Source organism: Lemur catta, chromosome 1, assembly GCF_020740605.2.
Source record: "Lemur catta isolate mLemCat1 chromosome 1, mLemCat1.pri, whole genome shotgun sequence".
Classification (NCBI taxonomy): Eukaryota; Metazoa; Chordata; class Mammalia; order Primates; family Lemuridae; genus Lemur; species Lemur catta.
Window position 1 is genome coordinate 189,288,216 of NC_059128.1, and position 23,333 is coordinate 189,311,548.

The window sequence follows — 23,333 nt, forward strand, 5'->3', positions numbered from 1 at the left end:
AGTCAAAATAGGCAAAACCAATCTATGGTGACAAGTCAGAATAGGAGTTACTACGAAGGGGTAACTGACTTGGGGGAGGCACAAAGAATGTTTCTGGGGTATTAATAATGTTCTTTATCAATATGGGTGTTAGTTTCTTGGATATTTACATATGTAAAAGACTAATGAGCTATACACATAAGATACTGTATGTAAGTTATATCTCAATTAGAAAACAATAACACACTGTCTCTGCTATTATCTTTCCCTCTCAATCTATTTTTATTGAAATTATAGTACAGGCTTCCTTTCATAGTTTAAGAGCATTTTGAGACTAATATAATATTGAGTTAAAATAAGTGTATAATTTTAATATGAAAAAATAAAAGGATATATAAAAAATATATTTGTAATAACTATAACCATGTAAAAAATCTACTCAAAGACAAAGACTTGGAAGGCACACGCAAAAATGAAAATATTTGATTTTGATATGATTATGGGCATTATTTTTTCCACTTTTTGTTTTCATTATTTTTGTTATACTACTTTTTTGCCATAAATTTCTCCAAAATATAAATTTATCCCATATATCTAATTAAACTATTTAATACTAGTTAATATTTGTGCTTTCACAATACTGGTGAGGTTTCTTATTTTTTCCCTAATTCTAAACAAATTGCAACTAACACAGTTTTCTTAAGGTATAGGATATGAAAAAAATAAACAAAGATTACTTTTGGCTTACTTTGGTGTAAATAATTTCTGAAAACACAAGATGCATAAGCAAAAAATAGAAGAAAAACAGAAAAAAAGCAGTAATTATAAAAGAACTTTACAGAACACAAAAGTGATCTGTATTCCCAGTATGATATCCAACTAAAACATCAATGTTCGTTTGAGCCATCTATGAAGAATCAATATGTCAATGAACAAGAATACAACAATTAATTGCCATTAGCTTTTGAGAAATTTAGCAATATATTTTTGTCTAAAGGCAGGGCAGTCTTTAAAAATTGTGAGGCTGACCAATTTGGTTTTGGCCCTGGGTAAATATCACTGGCACCTCCCCAAACACCCAGGACCTTGACAGTGTTCTATGACTAGCCAAAATCTCCCCATAAAGGGCCATCTCCCTGGGCAAAAATATTCTATGCCTCTCTTTTCACACACTCAAATCTGCTCTTAGCTAGCCAAATTACTTAGAAAAGGATCTGATAAGAACAAGTTTAAGTGTTACTCCCATGATACTATTATATTTTAAGGAATAACAATTTCTTAAGTCAAAACAATAAAGCTAATGAAAGAAACTTTAGAATCAATAAGATATTAATAAGAAGGGGGTGAAATTCTTTCCCAGGATATTCCACCCACATAACTCATTGCAAAGATTGGCCCTGAACTGCAGTTCCAAAGATATTGTATTAGTCTTCCATTACTGCTGTAACAAATTATCATGAACTTAAGAGACTTAAAACAACACAAATTATTATCTTACAGATAGATCATAAATCCAACAAGGTTTCACTGAGCGAAAGTCAAGATGTTGGCAGAGCTGCACTCCTTTCCAGAGGCTCTGGGAGAGAGAGGGTCCATTTCCTTGATCATTCAGGTTGTTGGCAGAATTCGGTTTCTTGCCACTACAGGACAAAGTTCCCCATTTCCTTACTAGCCATTCACAGCTTCTAGAGGCCACCTGCATAACTTGGTTTGTGATCCCTTCCTCAATCTTTAAAGCCAGGAACAGCAGGTTCAGCTGCTCTTAATTTGAATTTCTCCTCTTTCTTCATCCTCTAACTCAGCTGGTAAAGATTCTCTGCTTTGAAAAACTCATGTTGGGCCAGGCGCAGGCACAGTGGCTCATGCCTGTAATCCTAGCACTTTGGGAGGCCAAGGTGGGAGGATTGCTTGAGGCCAGGAGTTCGAGACCAGCAGGAGCAGAAGCGAGACCCTGACTCTACAAAAAATAGAAAAATTAGCCGGGTGTGGTGTCCCAGCTACTCGGGAGGCTGAGGCCGGAGGACCTCTTGAGCTCAGGAGTTTGAGGCTGCACTGAGCTATGATGACACACCACTGCACTCTAGCCTGGGTGACAGAGTGAGACCCTGTCTCAAAAAAAAAATTATTCTATTCCTTCTCTGTTCTTCCACAACAATTATAACACTTACCATTAAATAACCATGTAATTTAACCATTTGTTTACATATTAGTACTATAAATAGAGGGTGAGGTACTCCTGGAGCACAGATAAGGATATTATTCTCTGAATAGCCAGAGTATTACACAGAACTTAGCACACACGAATATTTATTGCTGAATGAATGAATGAGTGACCCTGTGTCCTTAGGCAAACGTTCCTTCCAAAAGCTCAATCACAATTTTAACCAAACTAGACTTTTAAAGTAAAAACATCTAAAGAACAAATTAAAAGCCAGAGATTTAGAAATTTTGAAACTAGCTTTCTCAAAAACATCAACCAAAATGACTGAATGGATCAATTCTAGTAATGAATTAGTCTAAAATGCTGCACCAATAAGTCATTAAAAACTAGGCTGGGTGCGGTGGCTCACGCCTGTAATCCTAGCACTCTGGGAGGCCGAGGCAGGTGGATCGCTCGAGGTCAGGAGTTCGAGACCAGCCTGAGCAAGAGCGAGACCCCCGTCTCTACTAAAAATAGAAAGAAATTAGCCAAACAACTAAAATAGATATAGAAAAAATTAGCTGGACATGGTGGCACGTGCCTGTAGTCCCAGCTACTTGGGAGGCTGAAGCAGTAGGATCGCTTAAGCCCAGGAGTTTGAGGTTGCTGTGAGCTAGGCTGACGCCACGGCACTCACTCTAGCCTAGGCAACAAAGCAACACTCTGTCTCAAAAAAAAAAAAAAAACTAAACAATGTCTTTTGTATATAAAATGATATACTAAAATGCAACATTTATAGACCATCTATGTGTTTGGTGTTGATTTTTAAAAGATTAAAAGTAATAAAAGTAAATTCTGTAACAGAAATATGATTTTGTATTGTTTGCTTAGTTTCTCAATTCTGGACAGGAAGGTCTTGTTGTAAAGGAAGCACAGTTCTTATGGTTTGCTTATGGTTTATACTTTATGGCTTCTAGCAAAGTTGGTTCTATACAAAATCTGAAAATATAATTCTAATTTTCTCATTGCTTTTAAAAATTCAGAAATTTATTCATGTAAAAAGAAAATCTCTGAGGATTAAACTGAAAACTTTTAGTAAATTAGACTAAAATGGCTTTGAAACACAAACAGTAACATTTAGGTTGCCTGCCTTTCTCCTCTTTCTCCTTCATTTACTAAGACCTGGCCCTCACCAGCAATACATATAGTTACTGTGTTAGAGTCCTGGCAGCCATGTTTATATAACCTACCCCATCTTGCCTAGACATATCTGATTAGACCAGGCATGTGTACTTAATCTAGGCTAGGCCAGTGATACCTTCCCTAGGGGGGCTGTTTAAAACTGGGACTAAGATTCTTGTCTCAGTCTGACTGCTCTCTTGAATAGAGAAGATGTGCACTTGAGAGATGTTAACACTGGTCAATTTCCAGCACATAAACTGAGGGGGGTAAAAAGATCAGTTTGATAGGAAAGAAAAAAAAGGACTGGGATATGCAGACAGAAGCAGAGGCAAAAGACATTAGGGGATACTTTCTGTGTTCTCCTACCACTCCAGTTCCTGGTTCCTGAGGCCTAGCTACATCCTTTCCCTGGCTTCTAGAAGATATCCCTGAATCCTTATAACCAATTCTCTTTTGCTTAATGGTTTCTACCTGCATCAAACTATAATAAAACATAGAGTATGTCTGAAGTCATAGGATCAGCACATTTCTCCAGCACTGCTTGAGTTTTGCCCACTTCTAGTGTGCCGTGTGCAGTGTTGTCTCTTCCTATATCACAACTTTATATTAAACACCAAAGAAACAACACACTAATTAATACTCAAAAGGAAGGAAGCAGGATTGTGGAGTTGAAAGGAGAGAGGTGATCATTCAGCCCAGCCAATTTATTTTGTAGGTGAGGAACCTAAAGGCTCAGAAGAGGCCGTCAACTTTGTAAATTCACCCCTGGAGTCTTGACTCCAGAGCTCTATAAATATGCTAATGCTACTCCTACATTAAAATAAAATAAAATAAAATAAAATAAGCTAAAATAAAATAAAATAAGCAATCATACTACACAGCACAATTGAGAATTTAAATAAAGTGCTGACATATCACAGGATGATACAGCCCTTTGAGATAAGAGGTTGTATTTTTTTCTTCTGTATTCTCTCAAATTGCTTAGGCATGTAGGTTATTTCCCAACAGGGAAATAAATATTTAAACTAAAAAAAATGACAACTATAAAGACTTTTAAAAGTACCTCCCCAATGCCAACCTTATCCTTCTCTTTATTACTCCTGTATAAATATACTACATTGAAAATACCCTCAAAAGCATAATCTTTGGCCAAGTTCAATGAATTCAATTCATAAAATTGTACATTTGCAAATTAAGTTTAAGTGGACAATAAAACAGATGCAAGGCTTCTTGCATTTCTTTAAAGCATGCTAACTGATTATTTTTCTTTCTTTTCTTTTTGAGACAGGGTCTTGTTCTGTTGCCTAGGGGAGAGTGCTGTGGTGTCAGCATAGCTCACTGCAGCCTCCAACTTCTGGGCTCAAGCAATCCTCCTCACTCAACCTTTCGAGTAGCTGGGACTATAGGAGTGCACCACTATGCCTGGATAGTTTTTTTATTTTTGTAGAGACAGGGCCTCACTATTGCCCAGTTTTTAAGATCAATATCCTCTCTCATATGATAGGAATTAGCAAACTACAAACTTTTTAATTTATATGTGTCATTGACAATGAAAAGCTACATATGGCAGTAAGACCAGTTACTGCAGATGGTTAACGATTGCAATTATTTTAATTGAGTAGATGAACAAAGAGAGAAGTCTTTTTATTGTGATGACTAACTGAATAGGCAGACACAATATGAGCAGCACAAAGTTATCTCTTACACAAGCAATAGCACCACCTGCTGATAAGTAAAAGCAACAATGTCAGTTAATTAAAAATGAGGCCAAAGGTACCTTGTATATTCAGATTTTTTTCCCTTGAATTAATTTAGTATAATTCATTAATATATTCTGCATAACTATGTTAATTTGAACATTTGTGCCTTAAATATTAGAATCATGCATTTCTTAAAAATCAAAGGTAAAAATAAAATTTACTATTGAATCTAGGAAAAAATTATGGTACTATTTTCTTTTAATTTTTATTTAATAAGTAATTTACTTGTACCATAATTTATATCACTTACTATTCAGTAATGTACATTTAGTTTGTACATTTATGGCGATAGTCCCTAATTACCTCACCTAAAATAATGCCATCTTTTATAGCACTCATTACCATTTAACATATATTAATTTTGTTTATTTGCTTATAGTGTTTCATCTGCTGGAATAAAAATTTTCAAGAACACAGAATTTATTTAATTTATTGATGTTTCTTTAATAACTAGGGCAAGTGCATGGTACATAAGACTCAATAAATATTTGTGAAGGAATTAATGAATATGAGAATAAATGAACAAATGAATATGCAATGCATTTTTATACTTCCTTGAAGGTATAATAGCAGTATCAAAGGATTCAAGGCTCCTGATAGATTTTGCCAAATTATCCTTGAGAAAAGTTGTACCAATTAATGCTTCCTCAAGAGGACCATTTTCCCACTTTTTGATGAGTAGGAAATGGCATTTCATTGTGACTTTTATTTGCATGAAACTCATTATTAAAGAGACTAAACATCTTTTGGGGCTCTGGAGGTATTTATACTTCTTTTATCCTTTGTTCACTTTTTCAACTCCAGAATTTCTATTAGGTTTCTTTTTTATAATATCTCTCTTTATTGGTATTTTCTATTTGTTCAGACCTTATTCTCCTGTTTTCCTTTAGCTCTCTGAGCATATTTAAGATCACTGATTTCAAATGTTTGTCTAGTAAGTCCAAACGCTGGGCTTCCTCAGGGATAGTTCCTGTTAATATCTATTTTTTCTGTGATTGGACAACACTTTCCTTCTTTTATGCCTTGTAATTTTTTGTTGAAAATTGGACATTTTTAAATGATAATGTGGTAATTCTGGAAATCAGATTTCTCCCCCTAAAGGGTTGTGCTGTTGCTTGTTGAGGGCTGCAGTCATCTGCTTATTTAGTGACTTTTCCAAATTATTTTTTTCGTGTGTGGTCACTGAAGTGTCCATTCCATTATCACAGTGGTCATCCAGTATACCTGACAGAGCCAACAAGAAAGAAAGAAAAAAAATTCTCTCCCATTCTTTGACAATTGGTTCTGACCTGGGCACTCCTTTAACATTTAAGTCAGAACACCTACAATTCTGCTTTCCTTCACTTCTTGCTTGTGCATAGCCCAAAGCTCTGCCAGTGATTTAAAACATTTACTGCCATGTGAGTTGTATTTAACTCACACTAGTTTTGAGCCTGGGGCCTCATGAAGCAAAACCTGGGCAAAACACTGCAGTTGGTTTGTGAAAGTCTTACTTGTTGATGTTCCTATTCTTACAATTAATATTGACAAATTAATGCCAAAAATGTGGATTAAATGAATAGAAGTCAATAAATTTCACTTTTCATTAAAATTTTCATTAAATTAGAAAGGATCATTTTGTTTTTGAAGTTTTTATTCTATTTTCATCATAAAACACCATGGCCCCAAGGAAAATTATTTTTTTCTAGTGTGACAGTCAATGTGTTAAGCATAGCATCCAATGAGGTCTTTTCTGAGCTTGTGTCTGGCCCTGGGCATGTATGTTGCACTCTGGATTCCTCAGTATATGTGAGAGCCCTCTAAAACCCTTAAAGCCCTTGTTCTTCCATGCATATTCCTTCTTAGCCTCCTCCTTCCCAGGCTTTTCAGTATGTCTGATGCTTGTGCTACCCACTGCCCCTTGGCTCAAGTGGCTGTGGGTGGTACCTGGTGACTTCCAAATGTCTGTGGAAAAATGGAACTAAAAGAGAAAAATTAAAAATATAAATTTTATTTCTCAACATAAGTCCATCAAGTTCAAGACACGTTTGTAAGCAATGATACCAGCCATTTTAGTCCATCCCTAAACAACTGAGGGTCCTGAGAATTTAACCATGTCCCGTGCAGTCTTTTTGACATTAACTGAAGAAAAATGGGTGTCCTTTAAAGACTTTTTAAGATTAGGAAACAAAAAGAAGTCAGCAGGAGCCAAGTCATATTGTAAGGCGGATGCCTAATGATTTCCCATTGAAACTCTCGAAAAATTGCCCTTGTTTGATGAAAGGAATGAGGAGGCATTGTCATGATGGAGGAGTACTCACTGGTGAAACTTTCCTGGGTGTTTTTTAGCTACAGCTTTGGCTAAGTTTCTCAAAACACTCTCATAATAAACAGCTGTTCTTGTTATTTGGCCCTCCTGAAAGTCAACAAACAAAATGCCTTGAGCATTCCCCAAAACCGTTGCCATGACCTTTGCTTTAGATCACTTTTGCTTTGACTGGACTGTTTCCACCTCTTGGTAACCATTGCTTTGATTGTGCTTTGTCTTCAGGGTCATATGGTAAAGCCATGTTTCATCTCCTGTTATGGTTCTTTGAAGAAATGCCTAAGGATCTTGATCCCACTTGTTTGAAAACTCTGTTCTTGTCTGCAGCTGATCTGGACACAATGGTTTTGGTACCCATCAAGTGGAAAATTTGCTCAACTTTAATTTTTCAATCAGAATTGTGTAAGCTGAACCAATAGAAATGTCTGTGGTGTTGGCCATTATTTCTGCTGTTAATCATTGGTCTTCTTCAATTAGGGCATGCACAAGATTAATTTCTTCCTCACAAATTAATGTGGATAGTTGCTGCTGCAGACTTCATCTTCAACACTGTTTTGTTTCTTCTTTAAAATGACTTATCCATTTGTAAGCTGCTGATTTCTTTGGGACATTGTCCCCATAAGCTTTTTGTAAAGCATCAATGATTTCACCATTCTTCTACCCAAGCTTCACCATAAATTTGATGTTTGTTCTTGCTGCAATTTTAGCAGAATTCATGTTGCTCTGATAAGGGCTTTTTTTGCAACTGATATCTTATCCTTCTCAGTGCTTCAAACTATATCCTGTTTAGACATAACAAGTTAGTATAAGTTTATTTTGGTGTAAAAAAAATTTGAAATCTATGTATAGTTTTTTCATAATACTCAATTTCCATGAACTTTTTGAAGCTATCTCATGTAAGTCTTTACATGCTTTCAACAGATGTCAACTAGGAAGCCATTCCAACTCTGAGAGATTTCCAAAAGGGGCAAAACCAAGACAAAACTTTATGCCAGTCCTTCAGGGAACCATGACAGGTCAAAAAGTACAATTTTTGAGAACTACAATTTTTTGAGAACATTGTCCATATCATCCCTCTTGGCACCAGCAAACCACACTAGAACTCAGGCTGTAATCACTATAGCTACTGCCAAGCGGGGAATGGGAGATGGTAGGCAGGTAAGCAAAAGCACGACAATGCTTTCTTACCAAAATTTAGCAGCATTTTTCTTTATTAAGTACTCTCCTGGTTGCTTGTAGCTTTTTATTAGTTCCAGAGTTCAAAAAAGTTAATTCTGACATTTTTGCCATCCTAATGGTTGCTTCAGTGCCAATTCTTAGAGCCGCCCACTCTACCACATTCTGTGATATCACCCCTCCTTTGCTCATTTTTATTGAAGAAATTTTTAAAGACCTTTATTGTATCTGTACAACTGATATGAAGTCATTAAAAAAGGCTCACACTACACAAAATCATATAGAGAAGAAGGAAAAGATGAGATGACCCAAATATACTACTCAGCAACAATGGGTATACCTTTAGCCAATTGTACTTAGGTGGGATCATTTAATAACATGTGCCCCTATAACTGGGTCTTTTTACTAAATAATTTATCATGGGTATCTTTCCAGATTATTAAAGAGAATCCTTCTTCATTTTTAATGAGTTGAGGGTACTGCATTTTAAGTATATGGAATAATAACTCAATCTATCTCCTACTCATGGACATTTATTTCTAATTTTCACTATTAAAACAAAACTGTGATGAAAACTGTTACGAATACATCTTTGTGTACTCATACAATGATCTCTTTAGAGTAAATTCCTAGAAGTGAGATTACTAGCTCAAGGGATTTGTACATCTGACATCTGGATATGTATTATCAAACTACCCTTCAAAAAAGTTGAATCAATCTACATTTCCACAAACACTGTGTAAATGAGGGTGCTCATTTCCTCCTGCTGAAGTGAAACCGAGGCTTTTAAATCATTATTAATCTTTTCAATCTATTCGGTAAAATATATCATTTACTTCCTTATTTTATATTTATTTATTATTCATAGTTAAATTGAATATTTTGTCATGCCTTTTATTGGCCATTTGCATTCATCTGTGAACTGACTAGTCATGCCTTCTGGCTATTTTCCTCGATAATTTTTTTTGAACAGTGACTCTCAAACACGTAGCTTTCCCACTCTACTCCACTTTGAGAATCACTACAATAGTTTAGCATAGCTCTCAAACAGGCAGAACTGATTTGAAAAAACTTATGTTCAACTGCTTAAGATAAACTATTGATATGTAAGGAATGGACAACAGCAGAATAGCTGCTACCAGACCAGCCTTCTCACAGATAACACCTATACACTCCAGACAAAATGCAAAAACAACTATTCGAAGACCAGAGAGCAATCAAAAGCAGCAGACAGCTATTTTGGAAAACAGTTTGGCAGGTCCTCAAAAATTTAAACATAGAGTCATTATATGTCCCAGCAATTCCACTCCTAAGTACACACCCAAGAGAAATGAAAAGATATTTTCACACAAAAACTTATATGCATTCATAGCAGCATTATTCCTAATAGCCAAACCTGAAACAACCCAACATCAAATAATGGACAACAAAATATGTTATAAACATACAATGGAATATTATTTGTCTATAAAAGGGAACAAAGGCCTGATACATGGGTTAACCTTGAAAACACGCTAACTGAAAGAAGCCAGTCACAAAAGGCCACATAATCTATTATTTCATTTATATGAAATGTCCAGAATAGACAAATCCATAGAAAAAGAAAGATTAGTGGTTGCCAGGAGCCAGGAGTAGGGCAGGGAGAAATAGAGATCAACAGTAAATGAGTACCCAATTCCTTTTAGAGGAGATCAAAATGTTCTAAAATTAGAATATGGTAAAGGTTGTACAACCCTATGAATATACTAAAAAACATTGAACTGCACATTTTAATTGGGTAAAATGTATAGCATATGAGTTATATCTCAGAAAATTGTTGTTTTTTTTAAAGCAGCTAGAAACTTAAGAAGAGTCAATGGTTGAAGGAAGGGAACAATATTGAATGAATTTTCATTTTTTAAACAACTTTTTACCAGAGAGCAGATCCTATTTGGTGCCAAGCATGATAGCTAAATCTCAAATAGAAACCTGCAGTGTTACTGGTAGGGGAATCAAGAGGACAGAGTTCTGGGTGACTGCAACAGCTAGAAATTGAGGGGAAGATCCTGGAAAGAATAAAGTCACAGTGATCTCATCTTCTAACCACCGCATAGGAGCCCTATGTCTGAATCCTAACATAGGAGACAGTTTGAGTTCAAACAAACTAATTCCCTGTTAACACACACACAAAAAATCAGTGATCTTTAGAGAAACATAACAGAATCCAGAGTCTCTACTAAACATTATTCGCAATGTTCAGAATATAATCCAAAATTACTAGTCATACAAAGACAAGAAAAATAACAAGGGAAAAGATAATCACAAAGTATTAGAATTAGCAATGATTTTAAAGCAGCTATTAAAACCAAGGTGTTAGTGAAAAATATATTTCTGAACATACAATAATGGAGAAAAATCTCAGCAGAGAAATAGGAACTATGAAAAAATAACCAAATGGAAATTCTAGAATTAAAAATTCAATGTATGGAAATTAAAATTCACTGGATAAGCTTATGAGAAGATTAGAGATGACCAATGAAAGAAACAATTAATAAACTCACAGATCAATAAAAATTATCCAATTATAAAAACTGGAAAAAAATTTTTGGAGAAATAGAAATAGAGCCTTGTTCACCTGTGGGACAATATTAAAAGGTCTAAAAATTTTGTTATTGAACATCCAGAAGGGGAGGAAAGAGAGAATGGAACAGTAAAATTATTCGAAAAAGTAATGGCCAAAGATTTCCCAAGTTTTGTGAAATCATAAATTTATATTTTCAAGAGGTATAGAGAACCCCAAATAAGACAAATTTAAAGAAAACCATACACTGCTAAACTCTTAGAAACCAAAGACAAAGTCTGCAAAGCAGCCAGAGATAAATGCCACTTTACATTCAGAACAGTGACACAAATAATCACTGACTTCTCATCAAAAACAATAAAAACCAGGCCGGGCACAGTGGCTCACGCCTGTAATCCTAGCACTCTGGGAGGCCGCAGCAGGTGGATTGTTTGAGCTCAGGAGTTCGAGACCAGTCTGAGCAAGAGCAAAACCCTATCTCTACTAAAAATAGAAAGAAATTAGCCAAACAACTAAAACTAGAGAAAACTAGCTGGGCATGGTGGCGCATGCCTGTAGTCCCAGCTACTGGGGAGGGTGAGGCAGGAGGATTGCTTGAGCCCAGGAGTTTGAGGTTGCTGTGAGCTAGGCTGATGCCACGGCACTCTAGCCTGGGCAACAGAGTGAGACTCTGTCTCAAAAAAAAAAACAAAACAATAAAAACCAAAAGACAGTAGGGCAGCATCTTCAAAGTGCTGAGGTAGTACCCCTTCCTGTTCCCCACATGGTACTACAGAGACAATAAAATAGAGCCCCATCAGATCATTTCAGCCCTGCAATAATGAAACAGTGGCCCTCCGCAATGAGCCCTGTCTACTATCCCCAGTCTGTACTAATTACAGCAAAGAGGCAGCACACAACCTCCCCCTCAACAAGAAAGTTGGAGGAGGATTAGGGAGAGGTGGGAGTTAAGGAAAGGGATTCTTTAAACCAATGTATGAAGGCCTTGGAGCACTACCAAGCAGATGAAACTAACCAGAATCAACACAGTAAAACTAAGAATGAACTACAGACTACAGTGTGGAATACCACCTAGGTTTCAAATTTGCCTCTGGGTTGAAAACAAGCAGGCAGATCAGAATAGCACTACAACGGCTTTGAGAGCTAAACTGATATTTGAACAGTCTACAAAAGAGAGCCAGGACATGAGTTCTGAACCAATACAGATAAATTCCTGCTCAAATAGAAGACGTAAATAGGTACTAGAGTCTCATATCAGCTTAATGAGGTACTTTTTGACACATACTCTCTCTCTCTATATATATATATTCCAATTTTATGATGTAAATTAATAAGAAAATTAGATTTACTATGTGACAATGAAGTTAGAGTAATATACCTATAGAAAAACATAAGAATTTTTGCTTTTTCAAATATTCCTCTTATCAATCAGGTTACATAGTTTCATATTAAGAAATGCATTGAAACCAAAACCTAATCCATTATTAACAGCCTCCAAGCATTCAAGCTTTTTTCTCCCTACTGGAAATATTTCTTAATAAATATTAAAAGAGGCTGGGTGCAGTGGCTCATGCCTGTAATCCCAGCACTTTGGGAGGCTGAGGCAGGAGGATCACTTGAGCCCAAGAGTTCAAGACCAGCATGGGCAACATGGTGAAACCCTTCTCTACAAAAAATTTTTTTAACAATTAGCTGGGTGTGGTGGCATATGTCTGTAGTCCCAGCTACTTGGGAGGCTAAGGCAGGAGGATCACTTGAGCCCAAGAATTCAAGGTTACAGTGAGCGCTGATCAGGCCACTGCACTCCAGCATGGATGACAGAGTGAGACCTCATCTCTAAAATTAAAACAAAAACAAAAACAAAACAAACAACAAAAAAACCTAAAAGAAAATGCTCACAAAAATCACATTTTTCTAGGCTTAATACTTTCACAGATAACCTGAAAGTTTACACCAATATCATTCTTCGAAGTTTATATTATAAATTACTATCTGATTTCTGTCAAGGAAGCCTAGATAAGAATTTTTAATAAAGTGTAGATTAGGAAACATTGCACTCAACTAAAAATTTGTGAACAGCTCTCAAACACTAAATAGAAATTTGATAAATTTGTGGACACTTCCTGAGAATTAGATTCTTACAATATTTAACACTGAAATTCTTCCACAAAATCTAGCTCTGGATAAATGATTACTACATTATTTATACATACATTAATTATTACACTTTAGGTTGCAGAATAAGAGAAAAAACAAAAAGAAACAAGGGCCTACATTTAAGGGTCACATTTCCAGATTCAAGAGAACAGGTACTCACTTTTTAAAAGAAGCCTTAGTTTTTGAGAAAGAGAAACAATTGTGTGAGAAAAGCAGCTAATACCAGCTGACTTCAATTTTTGGCTCTAAACTAACACCACTTAGAGTAAGTTGACTCAACTTACTCTAAATTGACACCAGCAGTTACTACTCCCACTTAATTGGTAAGTAGAAAAGGTGAGGCTCTCAACAAGCATGTGCTTTTTGTCTTTCCTCACACTAACCTGCCGTGACCCTCCAGATAATTAGTTCTCATTACTAGGAGCAGCCTGTACCACTTTGCAAAATTTATTACAACTGTAATTAAATAACTGAGTGTGTAATTAATCATTTAATATCTGTCTTAACAAGAAAGTAAACTCCACAAGGGCAATGTCTGCTTGGCCTTTTTTACAAGATATGCAGAAAGTACTTGTACAATTTGTATTTGACTCAAAAAGCTTATTTGAAAAGTTTAGAGTGGAGGTATGCTAAAAAGAAGAAAAATCATCTGTCACCCTAAACTCCAGAAATAACCATTGTTAAAATGTGTTATATTCTGTCAGATTATTTTTCTATTCATATATACAGACACATACAAATATGACCATCCTATATTTTTTTTCTTCTGACCATATATCTTTAAAAATATTTGCATGGCATTATAAAAGTATATTGTCACTTTTAATAACTATATAATTCATTAAAATAATTATATTACATAATTAAGTTAAATAATGTCCTACTGTTGGATATTTAGATTGCTCTTCATTTGAAAGAGTTCCAAATATTTTTTGTGGAAATATACAAATAGTATTTACAACTAGTAATTTTGAAAGAATTAGTTTAGAAAATTAAGAGTCAATATCATCAAACACATTATTCATATACTATAAAATTTTCCCTGTAGCAAAATGGCAGAAATATATCAAAAGTAATTTTAAATGAAGCAGATACTAAGAATAAATCAGAAGAATAAGTTACATGATTTTTTAAAAAATATATTTTCAATTAGACTATCCTTGTTTGGTATCACCTTCATTATAGTTTACTATTTCATCTCAAAAATTAAAGTATTTTTTCCACAGTAGGGTAAGCTTTGCTCCTTTCAGAACTCAGAAGGAATATCAAACACCTCCCATGTTTTATTTAAGTCTTCCTTCAGGTGTGGTCCGAAGACCACCTGCATAAAGATAATAGGGAACTTCTTAATAATACAACTTCCCAGGCCCCATTCTCCTGAGATTTTGATTCAGCATATTGCAAATAGGGACCAAAAATGTGTATTTTAGCAATACCCAGGTGATACTTATGAATGCTGAAATTTAGATGACTTGATTTATTATTGTAATGATTACACAGGATATTCAACAAAATTTATCACACAAAAAAACCCAATTAATTTACACCATAAGAGGGTGTTACTGTCAGGCCAGCACCCAAACAGTAAGGTACTAGAATGGAAATGGAAACTTAGGTAATTATTCCTTTTTTTTAAAAAAAAAGAAATACGTTTTATTCCTCTTTGCACAGAGCAGTATATGAAAATGACTATTTCCTGACTCCATACATCTCTTACACAAAGATGCTCCCTCAAATATGCCCAGTTGTCTTCCCCGCTTCAGTGTTGAAGAATTGGCACTTAGCAGGTAGGGCAGAATGCTTAAGTCTCAGGAAGGCCTTTTAAGATATTTTTGTGGGGAGGAAGTTTTGGGTCAAAGGAAAAGATTAAGCCCAAGAGTAGGTGTTCCATTCTCCATCTTCCTGAGGAAATCCGAATCCCAAAGGTCTCATGAAGAAAGGCACCTCTCTCAGCAACCTAGCAATGGGAAGAGCCCAGACCTACTGCTTGGATGTAAGGCTGAGGCAGAGAGAGGACAGGGTTAAGCAGCAGATTGCAGACCCAAGGCAGAGGAGTAAATGTATGTGGGGGAGCTGAGGGGACAAAGAGAGCCCAGAGGCCCAAGTCATAAATTCCATTCCTTCCCCAGGTCTGAACAGAAACTCTTCTTCCTAAGGTTAGAATGAAGTTTTAATTCCAGGGACTGGCTTTGCTTCAAGACACAGAGAGGACAAACCATGCCAAGATCCCATAGGCACTAAAGGTAAAGAGTTAAGGTAGCTGACCAAGAGATGGACAGTCACCACAGCAGTTTTGAAGCTATATGCCAGGATCAGGGTAGAGGATGAATTTTATAAGTCTTATCCAATAAAATTTAAAACACTGTTTCTTCCACTCCATCCTGAGCTATTTCCAGTCTCTTTTCTAATGTGGAAGACAGGCCAGTAAGAAGGAATGGGAGAAAATGCTGAGGCCAGTAAGTGGGGCTATGGCTGAGATGGGATACAGCCCTACCCATCCCCACCCCCACTCATTCTATAAAAAAGAATTCTCTTTACTTCCCCTTGCTGGACATATGGGCTGTTGGGATGAAGGCTGAACAAAGGCAAAAGGAGGAAAACACTCAGCACATTCTTTCCCCTGCTTTGATCTGAAGTGTAGCTACAGCAAAGGGCACAGAAGTTGAGGAGAAAATACACAGGTAGGATAGCATGGGAGCATAATCTAGCTTAGAAAGTAAGCGGGTGTTTCCCCCACCCTGCAACTAAACCTGCAGGGGGCTTGGGGTAGAGGGGGCAACCACAGGCAGGATGGAGATTTAAAGATCCCTGTGATCCCCAAGATGACAATGAGAAGCATCAGTTGGGTGACTGGATGAGACTTTACAGCAGACATGTGAATTTTTTGAGAGGGGAGAGGGGCCAGGAACAGCGAGGTCTTCATTGAAGGAGTAGCCACTTGATCTGTTCTTTGGCTGACTGCAGCACCTGAAACATGGTCTGCTCCCTAAGGGGGACAGCTTCATTCCTTAATGCCACCCAGTGCACCACTTGCTGGGGATTGCTTTCTAGGATCACTCCTCCATCTATGAATATGATTTCATCCACAGCCAAGAAGAACCCCTCCATGTTCTCCACCAGAGCTACCTTTTCTACATTTTTCCTCAGCATCTGGCTTGGTGAGTCGATGAGGCAGTTCAGAACAGCCACAAGCATCAGCTCATTTTCATAGGAGCTGCCAATCACATAGAAATAGAGATTGATGCTGCTTTTGTATACCACTGTTGGGCCTTACAACAGGGTAATTTCACTGTCTGTCCAATGGATCTTGTTGAAAATGTTCTTCTCAAAGGTCTTTTACTCCTTGACACTAGGGTAGGTGTCATAGTACTTGGTAAAAAGTCAACCTCTATCATTTTCCAGAATCAGGATGGCTTTGACAGTATACAGGGAGGGTTCCAAAATCAGTACCTCCATCTTGCCCCATAGCTGGTGCCAAAATGGAGCCTCCAGATAATTATTCTTGACTCTTTCTACTTATAATAGCAAGGATTTTGTCTCTTGAACCTATCTATTTCTTTCGATCTTTCTCCCTATTTCTCAGGCCAACATCACCATTTTCTTGTGCTACTGCACAGCCTCCTAATTAGCCATCCTGCCTCCAGTCTACCTCTCCTCTAACCTAGCCTCCATGCCAACCTCAGAATATGCTTCATCAAAAATGCCAAATCTAATAAGGTCACTATCTAAACTGGATCAGTGGCTCACCATTGCCCCAAGGATAAACTCCAAACTATTACAGATATACTGAACTTTTAACTTTTCTAATAAACTATAATTCCTTGCCTTTGCTTGTTCTATTTCCTATCCCATATATCACTGTTCCTTTGACATCAAAGCAGTATTTCCAATATTTGAATACTATCGTGTTACTATCCACTATCCCTGGCTCTCTAGTGACTAACATACTGGTTTTCCAACTTCACTGTTTCAGCTGGTCAAAGGAAATCTTATACCGGATGCTCACATAGTAAAACTGATCATGTGGAGCTTCTCTGGTTGTGGGTAGTGAGGGAGATCAGGAGCTCAACCCCCCCACTTCTTTTCCACCCCACAGCGACCCCTTAGGGGGCTCCACAGAAAATAATTAGATTTTAAAAGATTGAAATCTAAACTCTTTTACATGGCAAACACATTTGGTCTAAGAATATCTTTTCCATATCATCTCCTGGAATTATCCCATGCAAATCTTATTGACATTACACAAAAAGCACCATACTCTTTTTACACTTGGATGCACAAGAGGTTTCTTTTGCCTGTAACTCTCTTGCTCCAATCTTGTCTCCTTGGAGAACTACTAATTCTTTAAGCCTCTTCTTTCTAATCAACGTCCCACAGGCAGAGTTAGGCTCTGCCACAGCTTCACGGTGTTTGTATGAACAAACTATCTGTATAGCACTAACACACCACACTGTAAGTCTTATAGTCTAATTCTCCACTAGACTATCAACAACTTGAGTGAAAGTCTTTACATCTTTTTCATATTTCCATCCCCAGTTTCTAGAACACTGTTTATGAGTAGTATATACTTAATGCCTATTGAATAAAAGAATATATATATTTAAAATGTTAATCTCAAGTCTCTAAAAATTATTACAATATATTCAGTCTATTCAGTTTACTTTTCCAGAATTGTAAACATTCTAAAAAAAGACTTGGTGCTTAATGAGGTAAATTTTTAATTTAGTTATTTACATCAATTCAATCCCCCAAGTTTTCAAAACTTTAAAACATTTTAATCAAAATGGCAAATTAAATTTATGCTTAAATTGACTTATTAATAAATTATTGGGTATCTACTGCATTGCATAGATAATAGAGAATCATTAAACTATGGGATCTTATAAAACTAGGGAGTCAAAAATAATATACTTGGGTTGGTCCAAGCACAGTGGTGTTTACAACAAATTGATCACAACCAGTTACAGATTCCTCTGTTCCTTCTCCATTCCCACTGCTTCACTTGACCAGCCTTAAAAAAAAAAACTTGAAACTAAAATGGATAATATAAGAAAATAATACACTGTAGAAATGAGACTGCATATTCTATACACTTAGAATCATTAATAGAAAATCAGAGGTAAAAGGTCCTTAAGTGATAAGATGATCTGATCTGACATCCTGATGTTATAACTAGGAAAAGAAAGACATAGGTGAAAGGAAACTATAAAAATAGACAAACACGTTAGATTCTCTATGGAAGGCACGATGAAAGGAAGTCAAACACGAGATAGCCTTAAACATGGGTAGAACTCACAAAGTCTAAGACAGAGATGGGAGTATTGCATAAAAAGAGAAGATGAGGGAGGACATTAGTAAGGTACAGCCAGTGTTCAACCTGATTCAAGCACATATACAAACTAGAGCACTATGGGAGAAAAGATTGAATGGATTTTAAGGCACTAGGTTTCAGAGAGCTTCTAAAGCCAAGCAGAGGACTTCATATCTTATGAAATAGAAAACAAGTAACCAGAAAACTTAATAAATCGTTTATAAAGCTTTAAAGATTCTAAGTTAATTGCCTTATTTTGCAATTGAGGAAAATAAGCCACAGAACAATTACGTGATTTCCTCACAGTTAGGAATGTATAGAACAGCCCCACTCAAACTTTTTGCCATACAATACCACTGCTTTTGAGGGCACTTCAAATGAGAATGAGAACAACTCATTCTTCAAGTACAATGGGTAAATGCTACTGAACTTGCCTGTTTCCCTAGGTTCTAAACAGAATTTGTATGAAGGAGGGCATAATTCTTGTGAGGAAAAATTCTCACATGTATTCAAATACGAATTCTTAGCAAAGAAAAATATGTCTTTTGGTTTTAAAATGACTATTGAAAAAATTTACTATAAATTACTTATGAAAAATATGCAACCAAAATTTTGTATGAAACATACTGACAGCAAAAAAAAGTCTAAAACTGAACTCTCCATATTGAATAAGCATGAATTTTAATACCTTAACTACTTCACCATCCTTCACAAGCATGCTCAAAATAAGTATTAATACTTCCAGAAAGACAAATAGTAGAGAACATGTCCATTCTTCAGACTTAAATTGTTTGGTCTCATAAATTTAGAAGCGATTGAACCAGCATAGTAAGAAGATAGATCAGAAAGATAAAGTCAAATGCATTCATTGAAAATGTTTTTTAAAGATTGAGAACCATGTGTGTCATGCATTATCTCATTTATGACAGCACATCTGTGATTGCTCACCACTATAACTTACCCCAGTTTTATCACACAAGCGTAAAGTATGAAATGATCCAACAGCAAATAATTCACCATCTGGAGCCCAGGCAACTGAGGTAATAGGATGTTCATGAGGTTGCGAATTATACAGCGGGCGGCCATAACTATCCCACACCTACAAAACCAATTTTTTTTATCTTTTATAGCAGTTACCACATCATTACAAAAAAGTTTGTCCTCCAGTAAGGTATCAAATAAAAATTTATAAGTCATCATCATATAATATTAGCAATTAAATATCCTTACTATTATATAAGGCAGGGAAGCTGTATTCCTTGAAACTTAAATATCTCAAAAAGAAAATATTTTATAACACTGTCATAATTTTCAGATTTTACTAAATATTTGATTAAACATAAAACTCACCATTTTAAGTCCTTTTAAATTTAATAGTAAAGTTTTGAATGTTTATTTTTTTGCTTAAATTTTTTTTTATCCAATAAGGACTCTATCAATGTTCTCTAAAAGCTATTTATTTCAATTAAATTTCCTCTAACTCTAGATACATAAAACCTTATTCTTCTCCATAAATTATTTTGGTCTGAAACTGATCAATGTTCAGTAAACCAGTAGGGTTGATTTTTAAAAACTTAAATGAATTGATTTAAATTGAGTCACAGTAAAATTAGGGGCTGTATTGATATTGCTATTTATTAAATCAAGTTCTATAAAAATCAATGAAATAGTCTTTATGAAGTCCACACTTTAAAATACCACTTAAAATTATAAAATAATTTCCTAAATTATTAGAGTTGAAAGATATGACTAAAGGAAGAGGCTAAAAGAATATTCTTATATGATAAATATTTTTCACCTAAATTTGATTCTTTCAACCAAGTGACAAATATAAAGATTACATACCTTATATTTACAGTCTTCACCAGCAGATAAAATAAGATCATTGACTGAGTTCCAATCCACTTTTAAAATAATGCCATCATGAGCTTTCCACTGTGAGGAAAAAAATAAGATTTTAATTATAACTTCAAAAGCACTATTTTTTTCTATAAGAAAAGACATTTTGGGCCAGGTGTGGTGGCTCACGTCTGTTGTAATCCTAGCACTCTGGGAGGCTGAGGTGGTAGGATTGCTTGAAGCCAGGAGTTTGAGACCAGCCTGAGCAAGAGTGAGACCCCATCTCTATAAAAAAATAGAAAAATTAGTCCCAGCTACTTGGGAGGCTGAGGAAGGAGGATCACCTGAGCCCAGGAGTTTGAGGCTGCAGTGAGCTATGATGACACCACTGTGCTCTATCACGGATGACAGAGCAAGACTCTCTTTCACATTAAAAAAAAAAAAAAAAGAAGAAGAAGAAAAAAAGAAAAGACATTTTGACTCTTTCTAATGATCTTAGGGATTCGTATCTTCCTTTCATGGCCATTTCGCAATTTCTCATTTGCTCGTTTCATTTCCAGTTTACACTAATGAAAGCAACTAGCACCATGACATCCACAATATAGCTTACATTGTTATGAATTTCCTCAGTTGTCTGGACTCCAGATGGAAAATCACTTGCTGCTAAACTATTTCAAGCTTGACATTTGTGTGATAACACTAGAATGACTATGTTATGTACTCCAAAAATGTCAGTTGAATTCAAATCTTGCTGTCTCCTTTGTAACAGTTAATCCCATTACTGATACTGCCTTCATGCTTGTTTACTAATTCCCTTTTCTTTTTATTTTTTAAACTTCTACTGCACAAACATCATCTTTAGTACTACTGTCTTCATTCTCTTTTGCATATTCCCCTAAGCTTCATTCTCTCTAACTTCATGTGTCTGGGTCACAACTAGACTACTATTGCTGCATTTACAATATAACAAAAAGATGTTTTCCATGTATTGCAAGTATATAATCATCCCTCGGTATCCATGGGGGATTGGTTCCAGAACCTCCCACAGATACCAACATCTCAAGTCCCAGACATAAAATGGTGCAGAATTTGCACATAACCTATGTTCATCCTTGCATATACTTTAAATCACCTTTAGTTTACTTATAAGGCTGAATACAAATATAAAGGCCATGTAAATAGTTGTTATTAATATATTTTATTGTTTAGAGAACAATGACAAGAACAGTCTGTACATGTGCAGTACAGATGCAAATTTTTCCACAAATATTTTTGATCCTCGGTTGGTAGAATCCACGGATGTGGAACCCATAGTAATGGAGGGCCAACTGTACATAGAATACTTTTATATGGATATATATAAGTCACCCAGAAATTGGCAATCTAGAAAGTAAGCATGGATGTCTTGCTCTTAAATGTAATTCATGTGCCCACTTAGCTATTATCCCATATATAATTAAAAGCTACCATAGGCAGAATAATATAACTAAAAAGAATTAACTTTCTTTGAAGACTACAAGTTATATTTTAATGTCTGAAACAATTAACTGCACATGAAAGAATGACAGATTTTAAGGGCTTTCTCTATAGACCTTTCCCAACCTATTATTCTTAATGTATACAGAATAAAATATTAAAGGACCAGATAAGCTCTAAGAATAATAATTCATAGCTTGCTTTAATTCAAATTATATAGAATTATACATTTGCAAAAACAAATAATTTTGATAATACATGTTAAAAAGCAGGAAGTCTCACAATTAACTGCTAAATTAATCTAATAACCTGAAATACACTGTAAGAACAAACACAATATATACAGATACACACATACACACAAATTCTTGAGTTTCATTTTAAAGCTACAAAATAAATATTTGCATACTCAAAATCTATGAACAAAATATTATTTAAATTTTCCTTAAACTATAACTTAGGACATCAATTTATATATTATAGATATTTATATATTACATATAATACATAGATAATTTTCAATTATTTCTCAATTTATTAAGCATTTTGCAAAATTCCTTTGAACAACAAACTCCTTGAAGGCAGAAAATATGTTCTATTGCACTCTGAATATCTCACCATAGTGCCTGGTATACAGTAGGTATGCACTACATTTTTACTTAATGAATAAATAAATAAAACCAAGTTCTGGGTGTCTAGAAGGTCTTAAAGGAAATGAGGTACATACTTCTGAACTGTATTCCACAAGCAAGAATTAATTAAGCATTCCTTTCTGTGGATAATCCAAATTTGAATATATCTTTATGCCCAAAAAGAATTTCAGCTGTTCTAGTTTCCCAAAAGGAACAGATAATTTGCATTACATTACTAATTATACTTTAACTCTTCTGTCACTCTAGCTGAATTTTGGCAATCGGTACATTTCCTTCTCTCTACTACCTCCTGGCCCAAAGGTTCTACTGAACCACTAAGCCATATTTTAGCTGACCAATGGTGACATAAGCAGCTTCCTCAGTTTCATTTATATAAGCCTAATTACAATCTAAACAAATTTACATAACTCTACACTAAAGGTATAAACCAAAAGATTCAACTTGCCTGTTTTTGCTATATAATTTCATAGCAAATTTTCACAGGGTAAGCAATTGGTATGGAAGGACTTTGACTAAAGGCAGTCAGAACTAGTTGTCTTTCCCAGCCTTTGCCCAAATTCTTTACCTTAGTTACCTAAGGGTAAGGACTTGCATCTTCTATTTCTTGTTTGTCCCCACAGTTCTTAGCAGAGTGTTGTGCACATGGTAAAATGTAAATGCATGCTGACTATATAAAATATATTTAGCATAAGCTATACAGAAGTCACTAATATGGAAACTCAAAGTTACCTCTATTTCCTTACTCCCCCAAATCTACATCTACTCAACTGTTAAACCTGATGCTTCTTTTTAAAA

At 35.5% G+C, this 23,333-nt stretch overlaps 1 protein-coding gene and 1 pseudogene across 1 annotated transcript in view; both read right to left on the minus strand.

Moving 5' to 3' along the window:
* Window positions 1-23,333, minus strand: part of IFT80 (intraflagellar transport 80) — a 131,792-nt gene that overhangs the window by 60,687 nt on the left and 47,772 nt on the right. Inside the window, exons 7-8 of the mRNA XM_045539561.1 lie at window positions 20,416-20,505; window positions 19,532-19,669 (exon numbers count right to left, since the gene is read on the minus strand). Of these exons, the coding sequence (XP_045395517.1) occupies window positions 19,532-19,669; window positions 20,416-20,505 (228 nt within the window). The remainder of the gene's footprint in view (window positions 1-19,531; window positions 19,670-20,415; window positions 20,506-23,333) is intronic.
* Window positions 16,179-16,715, minus strand: LOC123630222 (annotated as a pseudogene).